We start from the raw sequence: 10,582 nt of genomic DNA, 5'->3' as shown, positions 1-10,582 counted from the left end.
TGAATGTCCTTGATTGCCCCAGCCAGAGCCCGGACTTGAACCCAATCGAACATCTCTGGAGAGACCTGAAAATAGCTGTGCAGCGACGCTCCCCATCCAACCTGACAGAGCTTCAGAGGATTTGCAGAGAAGAATGCGAGCAACTCCCCAAATACAGGTGCACCAAGCTTGATAGTCTTTCATGGTTGAGGGGAAATTGACTACTTCTCTTCTAGTCTTCTTAAGAAACATTTGTGTGTTGAAAATGCCCAACCACTTGTAAAATCTATTTTTCATGCACTTCAAACAGACATACCCCACCGGTTTACATTTTAGTCATTTAGCAGACTCTCTTATCCAGAGCGAATTAAAGGAACAATTAGGGTTAAGTGCCTTGCTCAAGGTAAATAAGCGACTCCGGGATTTTGGCCTAGGCAGAGTTGCAAAGAAAAAGCCATATCTCTGTCCAGTGTCTGTGTTCTTTTGTCAATCTTAATCTTGTCTTTTTATTGGCCAGTCTGAGATATGGCTTTTTCTTTGCAACTCTGCCTAGAAGGTCAGCATACCGGAGTCGCCTCTTCACTGTTGACGTTGAGACTGTTTTTTTGCGGGTACTATTTAATGAAGCTGCCAGTTGAGGACTTGTGAGGCGTCTGTTTCTCAAACTAGACACTCTAATGTACTTGTCCTATTGCTCAGTTGTGCACCGGGGCCTCCCACTCCTCTTTCTATTCTGGTTAGAGCCAGTTTGCGCTGTTCTGTGAATGGAGAAGTACACAGCGTTGTACGAGATCTTCAGTTTCTTGGCAATTTCTCGCATGCAATAGCCTTCATTTCTCAGAACAATAAAAGACTGACGAATTTCGGAAGAATGGTATTTGTTTCTGGCCATTTTGAGCCTGTAATCGAACCCACAAATGTTGAAGCTCCAGTTTAATTGCTTCTTTAATCAGCACAAATGTTTTCAGCTATGCTAACATAATTGCAAAAGTGTTTTATAATGATCAATTAGCCTTATAAAATGATAAACTTGGATTAGCTACACAACATGCCGTTGGAACACAGGAGTGATGGTTGCTGATAATGGGCCTCTGTACACCTGTGTAGATATTCATTCACAACATTAACAATGTCTACACTGTATTTCCGCTAAATTTTATGTTATTTTAATGGACAAAAATGTGATTTTCTTTCAAAAACAAGGACATTTCTAAGTGACCCCAAACTTTTGAACGGTAGTGTATGTGTTATGCTGGTGAATGAGGACCCAAAAGCGACTTAACAAAAACAGAGTCTTTATTCCAGTCTTAAACAAAACGGTACTCCAGGATATATCTTAGATGACACCTGCTCACACGCAGCATCTGATGAAGGCAAAAACACGACAGGGCGGAACCAGGACACAGAACAGCAAACATCAAACAAAGATCCGACAAGGACAGAAGCGGAAAACAGAGGGAGAAATAGGAACTCTAATCAGAGGGCAAAATAGGGGACAGGTGTGAAAGATTAAATGAGGTAGTTAGGAGAATGAGGAACAGCTGGGAGCAGGAACGGAACGATAGAGAGAGAGCGAGAAAGGAAGAGAGGGAGGGGAAGAGAGAGGGATAGAAAGAGGGAAAGAACCTACTAAGACCAGCAGAGGGAGACAAATGGAAGGGAAGCACAGGGACAAGACATGATAATCAAATGACAAAACATGACAGTATGTGGATAACTTCTCGATGATGTCATCATCCCAGCTGTAGTGGACAACACCAAAGGAGGGGGAGAGCGTGAGAGTTGTTGACCTGTTCAAACAAACAAGTTGGGAAGAACTTGGAACAAACAACCATGATAAAAAGATCCCTTCCAGTAAGAAACAGTCCCACAAATCCCGACGTTCCACTCCTCTGCTGGAGACAGAACAAAGGAGTACACAGCTGTAAACTACTGCAGCTCAGGTCAGTAAGAGAATACACACTTTCAAAAACTTGACTTTTTCATGAACAAGACTGTCAAAGAAGAGCAAGCTGTCTCCAAATGGCACCACATTCCCTACATGGGCCTCGTTAATAGATGCAATCCAATTCTGGTCTTTTCCCCAAATATTCTCAAAATATCAATAAGTGGAAAGATATCAGAATTGGGTTGCCAGTGTAAACCTAGCCATAGTGCACTACTTTTGACCAGGGCTCTGGTCAAAAGTAGTGCACTATGGCTGCACTATGAATGGTATAGGGTGCCATTTAGGACTGGCCCTCTGTAACAATTTCCATGGTTCACTACAGGTTGATAGGAAAACATCTGACGTTATGATATCAGAATATAGAGGTTAACATTTTCACTGTCCCATAGCCTATTTACAGTAGTGGAATGTTTGATTTCATAACAACTGCATAAAGACGTCTCGTCTCGGTCATGCGCTGTACCAGACCTGAGGACATGAGGGGGAGGGTAAATATGAATACACTATTTTATATCAAATCCTACTAATTTCACACGTGACCCCTACATAACCCCACTCTTTCTCTTTGTGTGTGTGAAGATTGAAAGTAACTGTTTTCACCCCTACCATGTCTTTAGTGATGTCATATTTCTGTATACCAATATCTACAGGGTTTCCAGAGATATTGACACAGCGGTCTAAAGCACTGCATCTCAGTGCAAGAGGCATCACTACAGTCCTTGGTTCGATTCCAGGCTGTATCACATCCGTCCGTGATTGGGAGTCCCATAGGGCGGCACACAATTGGCCCAGCGTCGTCCGGGTTTGGCCGTCATTGTAAATAAGAATTTGTTCTTAACTGACTTGCCTAGTTAAATAAAGGTTACATAAAAAAAAAAATGTGTATCCACTGATTTGGTTTTGCTCCAGTTACAGTGGTGACCATTAGGAGAAAACCTGTGACAGTAATAAGACAACAGATGTTATATATAGGAAAGACACCAAAAATACTATTTACACACTATTCATATTCTTATATAGTTTAGTTAAATTAGAGAGGCTCTGTGGTACAATGTTTTTTTTGTATCTGTTTTTTTAAAGCTAAACTTGCTTTTTGCCTGAGTAACCTCTGGTGGCAGAGCATTCCACGATGGCTCTACACATAACTGTGCGATGCATTACATCTGTTTTTGGTGTGGCACAGTGAACACTTGAACCTGGCAAAATATCTTTAAATTGGAACAAAGTGACAGGCAGTTTGAAGGATGTTTTCCCCGTGGCTAGTTTCCAGGTTTCCTTGCAGCCTTTTGGGTGGTACAGGTACAGGCACACCTCTCTTTACTTTGGGCCTGCAGTATGCAGAAGTAGGTTAAAGGTACCAAAACAGACCTGCTTCCCTCGCCTGCCAAGTGTCTCAATCTCACCGTCAGAACAGAACGTGACTCAGAGACACATGGTAGTTCAAATACTGGTACGTCTCTGGTGTCAATTATACAAAAACATGTCAGTCAAGATTCTCGCTCACATTGAGTTCGAACAGGAGCAGTGTTTCCTTTTTCTTCCACCTGTGATGTGGGTAACACACCTGCCCCTCTATCCTAATGGTGTTGTATTTGCCTGTATTTGTACCAGGGTTCAAATTAGTCTCATGGGAATAAGGATTTCCATAACAGGGAATTGGACTTTGGAAGCTCTCTCATTAAATGTGCTGTGTCCTGTCCTCAACAAGTAAACACTAGCCTTCTTGGCACAATGTACACTTACAAGAACATTCAAACGTATGACATCACCTTCACTGATAAAGAAATTAAGATGAGGATCACCAAGAGCACTCCATGAAAGTTAAAGTATACTAAGAATTGGTAGCACAAGTTCGTGCCAAAGCTTCACTAGAAAAAAAAAAAAAAAAAAAAGTGGTCAGGGTCAGTGCAGTTCATTTGCAATGTGCAGTTAGGCAGCACTGATAATGCTGACAAGGCAGAATAACTCTGACAAAAGCAATGTCTAAACTGCAGAAAGGTGACTACCAAGTGCCCATTGTCTTCAGTCACATAATCAGATACCTTCTCCTCCACTGATTCTTAACATTTTGAAATAGAGATTATGTAAACGTTGACTTAAAAAGGCATCAATTTAAGCAAGTATGTTCTTTGCCATCATAAGTATTCATCAATCTCATTTGTACTTTTGTCATTTAGCACTCTTATCCAGAGAGACTTCCAGGAGCAGTTAGGGTTAAATGCCTTGCTCAAGGGCACATTGACAGCTGTTTCACCTAGTCCACTCAAGGATTTGAACCAGGGACCTTTGGGTTACTTACTGGCCCAATGCACTTAACAGCTAGGCTACCTACTGCCCAGACATCTCTAGTTAAAAGGGACTTGAAATAAATTGCTCGCTGACATTCCCTACAGTAAGTCATTACACTAAGTTCATTCAGTCTCTTAAAACTAGGGAACAGTCAAGCAGTCCAAAGACCCACCTGAATGGACAAGAAATAAATTACTCTTTCACCACATTGCGCCAAGGTTGTGCTCCTGATTAAAGGCTAAATTGAGAAGCACGTCACCTCAGTGTTGATCTGACAAGGTTACCTTTACAGTAAAGTCTTACAAAAGATTGCATGTAAACCAAAATTAATCTCTGCACTTTGACAACTGCTTCATGTAAAAAAATATATATTTTTAAAAAAGCTCTACAAAAATACATTTGTTTGAGCTCTACCATTTACTTTAACATGAACAAATTATATACTGTACAATTGAAGAATCAGATTTAAAAAATATATTTTAATCTTCCAAATAAGAAAATGGGGTCTTGATACAACTTCTACTAAATGGTAGACAATAGAGATCCACACATGTATAAATACACAGATGCACCTTGGATCCTTTTGGGTTTGTGTACCACATGAGCCAGACCACACATGGCATAGTCATAAATCTACAGCATCTTGGTTAGTATATCATGTTAAACATGAGTAGCAACTTGATACACACAACTAGACCTTTACATAGGAAACATTTCACCCTCCTCAACTGACATGTCTGGAATCATTCTTTAGCATCAATTATATGGAAATATTGGCAGTGATCAAGCTAAAAAAGGTAGGGACTATGCTTCCCTGAACACACATTCATCTCAAGTAAAATATATATATTTTTTAATGGCTAAAAAAGCAAGCCCTACATGGATGGTCAAGACTTGCAATTTACAAGGGGTTTCCAAAGCCACAGACAAAACAGTACTGGGAATGACACTTCATGAGGCATAGCTCAAGAGGAGAGAAGGGGGATTATTTCAGTCCAACAGAGTACCTAGTTTATTTGTTGTATTCTGTAGGCTCCTCCCCCACTTCACTGAGCAAACATGTGCGTATCATGGCCTCTGTGACTGCATATGGGTCACAGTTTGCGGACGGGCGGCGGTCCTCGAAGTAGCCCTTCTTGTCCTGACCGACTGAGCGGGGGATGCGGATGCTGGCGCCACGGTTTGCCACACCGGCTGAGAACTCATGGATGTTGGATGTTTCGTGGTGACCGGTCAACCGGCGTGCGTTGTCCAGCCCCCCTTTGGGGTCGTAGGCACAGATGTGGTAGCGGTGTCTCTTTCCCAGCTTCTCGATCGACTCCTCAATGGCCCTTTGTGGATAGAGGGGGGGGGGGGTTAATCCACCACTAAAGAGATTTAAGCCTAAAAACCTTATGCCGGTTTCCCAGACAGAGATTTAGCTTTTGACGAAGAGAGATCTGTATATAATGACGAGATGCTCATGTCTCCAACTTAACAATGGGAGTTGTTGTCCCAAAGGCGGGAAGGCAGATTTTATTTTTTAATTTTTTATTTCACCTTTATTTAACCAGGTAGGCAAATTGAGAACACGTTCTCATTTACAATTGCGACCTGGCCAAGATAAAGCAAAGCAGTTCGATACATACAACACATAGTTACACATGGAGTAGAACAAACATACAGTCAATAATACAGTGAAAAATAAGTCTATATACAATGTGAACAAGTGAGGTGAGATAAGGGAGGTGAAAGCAAACAAAATATATATAAAAAGGCCATGGTGGCGAAGTAAATACAATATAGCAAGTAAAAAAATAAAATAAAAAAACACTGGAATGGTTGGTTTGCAGTGGAAGAAAGTGCAAAGTAGAGATAGAAATAATGGGGTGCAAAGGAGCAAAAATAAATAAATGAATACAGTAGGTAAAGAGGTAGTTGTTTGGGCTAAATTATAGATGGGCTATGTACAGGTGCAGTAATCTATGAGCTGCTCTGACAGCTGGTGCTTAAAGCTAGTGAGGGAGATAAGTGTTTCCAGTTTCAGAGATTTTTGTAGTTCGTTCCAGTCATTGGCAGCAGAGAACTGGAAGGAGAGGCGGCCAAAGGAAGAAAGATGACAAGGTTCGGTCCAAAATAAACCCATTGGGCTTATTTTGGACAGATTTTGGCGAGGGTTCCCCTCGCGTCACATCTTCCTCTCTGCTAAGAAGCACTTTCAATGGAAAATGCCATTGAAGTCAAGCCCTAGGATTAATATGGGTCCAGGGAAAATGTCCCTTAATGCATTTCCAGCACAAACTCAATTCATGCCTACCTCAACCCACCATCTTCTCTCATCTCCTTGGTGCTGAAGTTGGTATGGCAGCCAGCACCATTCCAGTTCCCAGGGATGGGCTTGGGGTCGAATGAGGCCACTACACCAAAATCCTCACACACCCGGTGCAGGATGAACCGAGCTGCCCAGAGGTGGTCTCCCATGTTGATCCCTTCACAAGGACCCACCTGGAACTCCCACTGGAAGACACAATACAGACTGTACATGAGGCTTAGGGATGAGAGATTCTATCTTGAAAGTTTAAAGGTTTTAGAACACTGGGCCGTTTCCCAGTCACAAATTAAGCCTAGTCCAGGACTAAAAAGGCAGGTTTAATCTGTCTGTGGTAAGAATTGGCCCCAATAGGATTTATTTTGATATAATGTGCAGTGTTTCATACCTGAGCTGGCATGACTTCAGCATTGGTGCCACATATCTGAACCCCGGCATAAAGACAGGCCCTGTAGTGGGCTTCTACGATGTCTCTACCGTACGCCTTGTCTGCGCCTACTCCACAGTAGTAGGGACCTGTTCAGAAACAACACATCAACAGGATTAATGCAAGTGGTTTTGGCATTGGTTAAAACAGTGAACAGTTAAACTGTCAAACCTAAGTACCCTTAGTTGAATGTACCAATTTCAAGTCACGCTGGATAAGAGTCTGCTGAAAAACCAAGGCTATGTCCGAAATGGCAGCCCTTTCCCCTATACATCTGGTCAAACGTTGAGCCCTATTTAAGGAATTGGGTGCCATTTGGGACACAGACAACTCTCAAACTGACCTTGGGGACCAGGGAAGCCGTTAGAAGGCCAACCAAAAGGATGTCCGTCTGTGCCCAGGATGGTGTATTCCTGTTCCATACCGAACCAAGGGACCTGGTTCTCTACCATCTCCATGATCTTCTTACACATCAGCCGGAGATTGGTTTCTGGTGGGAGACAAATATAGGAATACATTACACTGAGCCAATTGGGACTGGACTCAATGCTCATTTAAAGGAGGGCTGTGTTCAGTAGGCACAAAATGAAAGACATTAACTGTCAGTAGAATTCTGAACTTGTCCAATAAGAAACACTAATATGAATTTTCTTTCAAACATTTATGTCCCAAGGTCACTTCACTGCTCAGGCTTACCTGCAGGCTTGCGGTTGTATTTGAGCACTTGACACAGAACCAGTTTGTTGGGGTCTTTCCTGAAGGGGTCTCTGAACATAGCAGCAGGGATCAGATACATGTCGCTGTTAGAGCCCTCTGACTGGTACGTACTGGAACCATCAAAGTTCCACTCTGGAAGATCTGGAGATGGGGAACTGTGAAATTAACAGAACTAAAGGGACTCAACTACTCTTTAAGTTCAGGGTAATGTAAGGACTATCATCAATCATAATTTGATCAGTCAATGAGTATGCCATCTGTATAAAACACAAAATGTATTATGGAAGTAAGCCTAAACATTTGTTAAGATCTATGAAGGTAAACATCTGATCTTATGCATCTCAATCCCGTCACATTATGGGGAAGGAGTTCCCATTGGCCATTTGTTTTTCTTAAAGGGTTGCTAAATGTACCATCAATGGTCTTGGGTTCAGAATCCAGAGTTCTGGTCTTGCAGCGGAGCCCCTCTCCAGTCCCATCTATCCAGATGTACATGGCCTGAACCTTGTCTCCCTGAGGAAGAGCCATATACTGCTGCTTCACAGCTTTACTCAAACTGGCACTCTCTGAAGTGGCCATTTTCACTGAGCCTTGAAAACAAAGAGCAATACATGCATTTGATTCTTAGAATTGAAACATTTGAGGTCTACAGTTATTATATTGTGCCTGTCCAGTGATAGTGAAAATGTAATATACTCAAAACAACCAGACAATGTGTGAGCCCTAAACAGACGAGTCCATGCATATGCGCTACACCTGATGCTTCCCTCCTCCACCATCCTGCTTCAAAACAGCTTGGTCAGCAACCAGGGATTTAATCTTAACACTAAAAACAAAAGGATTTATATGCGGATGTTTTGTAAGAGTAGCTGCCAAATAAAAATTGCACCAACGTGTTATAAATGAGATCACTATCCACATCCTGGTAATATCGAGTGAAATCCATGAAAGTTTGTAACATGCGTGATAGCATGCTGCTATGACTGAAAACGGTCATGGTGGTCATGGTTACTTACAACGTTACTAATCCCAGTTTACAATGAAGGAAATTAAAGCGCTCTGTGGTTTCTGTCGTCAGGCAAACATACGTCTAGAACACACTACCCATCAGATTAACACAATAAAAAGCGGCACACAATCATATAACTAGGAGGTCAACAACCATAGTAATAGGATTTAATAAAATACCTTATAATTAGGCTAAGAGGTGCAAAACTAAACACCAATTAGTCCAATTTGATAAACATACACAATGAAATTGTCATAGTTTGTCCTAGAATTTTGAAAATTATTCAGAAATAATTACCTTATATCAAGTAAAGAATAGGATTAAAACCCCTGTACAGCCTTCAGTAAATGTCCTGTGTAATCCTAAATGGTTACCTTTCATTCGTTAACAAAAAAAAAACAGTCCGATTTATAAAAGGGAGATGGGATCCCCTTGCCTCGGATTGGCTGGAGAGAAACGTGATCCCTTCGTGCTAAAGTAATGCTCATGGGTTGCATTCATTGGTCGGCACGAAAAATCAGCAGTTTGTTTCAATATCATGGCCACAATCCAGCCCAAATAAATCTTTGTTGAAAGGCTCAAAACAACTATTTGTTTGCTAAATTAATGCTAAATATCGTTAACTAAACCTCAAATAAGTTTGTTAATATTAGGATGTAAAAAAAATATATGAAACGGGAAAAAGACAATCCATTAAATAATTTCTATAATATGGTAACTATAGGGAACGATGGATGATGACGCCCCCTGGCGGCATGAAAACAATTATTTATGAAATTAATGATTGTCCGTGCTATTACATTTACATTTTAGTCATTTAGCAGACGCTCTTATCCAGAGCGACTTACAGTAGAGTGCATACATTTTTATTACATTTTTTTGTATTTCATTACATTTTACATACTGAGACAAGGATATCCCTACCGGCCAAACCCTCCCTAACCCGGGCGACGCTATGCCAATTGTGCGTTGCCCCACGGACCTCCCGGTTGCGGCCGGCTGCGACAGAGCCTGGGCGCGAACCCAGCCCAGCCTGGGCGCGAACCCAGAGACTCTGGTGGCGCAGCCAGCACTGCGATGCAGTGCCCTAGACCAATGTTAAGTTAACAATTAAAAGAAGTTTAAACACTTCAATGAATCAACATTGAATGAATCAAAATGTACAAATAATCTAGCTTGTTTGTAAATGTTAGACATTTTAGTAAATTGGCTATTATTACTAAAGCATCATTTTCATACCAGAGGTGACCAACCTTGCTCCACTTGCAGAGCAAGATGGCGCTGATAGAGATGGCAGCTTCGCTTCTAGTCCTTAGGAAACTGTGCAATATTTAATTTTTTGAATGTATTATTTATTACATTGTTAGCCCAGAAAACCTTAAGTGTTTTTACATACAACCGGGAAGAACTATTGGATATCAGAGAGATGTCAACTTACCAGCACAACCAGCACAACGACCAGGAATACGACTTTCCCAAAGCGGATCCTTTGTCTGCACCTCCCAGGGCATTTGAACTGATTCCAGAGGCTGACCCAAAACAACGCCGCCGGAGGAGAGGGTGCCGGAGCGGTCTTCTAGTGAGGTGCAACAGCGCCTCTTCAACCTCAGGGGGCTGAAAGAATTTGGCTTGTCACTGAAAACCCTTTTACAGGTTCACAATTGAAAGCATCCTGTCGGGCTGTATCACCGCCTGGTACAGCAACTGCACCGACCACAACGGCAAGGCTCTCCAGAGGGTGGTGCGGTCTGCACAACGCATCACCGGGGGCAAACTACTTTCCCTCTAGGACACCTACAACACCCGATGTCACAGGAAGTCAAAAAAGATCTTCAAGGACAATAACCACCCGAGCCACTGCCTGTTCACCCCGCTTCCATCCAGAAGGCGAGGTCAGTACAGGTG

General features: G+C 42.0%; 1 protein-coding gene across 1 annotated transcript; it reads right to left on the bottom strand.

Moving 5' to 3' along the window:
• Positions 1-4,675: 4,675 nt before the first annotated feature.
• Positions 4,676-9,082, bottom strand: glulb (glutamate-ammonia ligase (glutamine synthase) b). Its single transcript, XM_055944088.1, has 7 exons — positions 8,975-9,082; positions 8,082-8,258; positions 7,648-7,809; positions 7,295-7,441; positions 6,913-7,040; positions 6,513-6,712; positions 4,676-5,547 (listed from the first exon to the last, which is right to left on the bottom strand). The coding sequence occupies exons 2-7, from the start codon at positions 8,245-8,247 to the stop codon at positions 5,229-5,231; spliced, it is 1,122 nt and encodes a 373-aa protein (XP_055800063.1). The 5' UTR covers positions 8,248-8,258; positions 8,975-9,082; the 3' UTR covers positions 4,676-5,228.
• Positions 9,083-10,582: the final 1,500 nt, after the last annotated feature.

This window comes from Salvelinus fontinalis, chromosome 14 (assembly GCF_029448725.1).
Source record: "Salvelinus fontinalis isolate EN_2023a chromosome 14, ASM2944872v1, whole genome shotgun sequence".
In the NCBI taxonomy this organism is placed as follows: domain Eukaryota; kingdom Metazoa; phylum Chordata; class Actinopteri; order Salmoniformes; family Salmonidae; genus Salvelinus; species Salvelinus fontinalis.
The sequence above is the reverse complement of the archived record's forward strand: the minus strand, read 5'-3'. Positions and strand labels throughout refer to the sequence as shown.

What these genes read in the sequence shown, in the direction of transcription:
- glulb (XM_055944088.1), bottom strand. Translation starts at nt 8,247, where the DNA reads ATGGCCACTTCAGAGAGTGCCAGTTTGAGTAAAGCTGTGAAGCAGCAG. An exon ending in CGGCTTCCCTGGTCCCCAAG is followed by an intron (nt 7,041 to 7,294) that starts GTCAGTTTGAGA and finishes GTTTCTGAACAG; the next exon opens with GTCCCTACTACTGTGGAGTA. An exon ending in CTGAAGTCATGCCAGCTCAG is followed by an intron (nt 6,713 to 6,912) that starts GTATGAAACACT and finishes TGTGTCTTCCAG; the next exon opens with TGGGAGTTCCAGGTGGGTCC.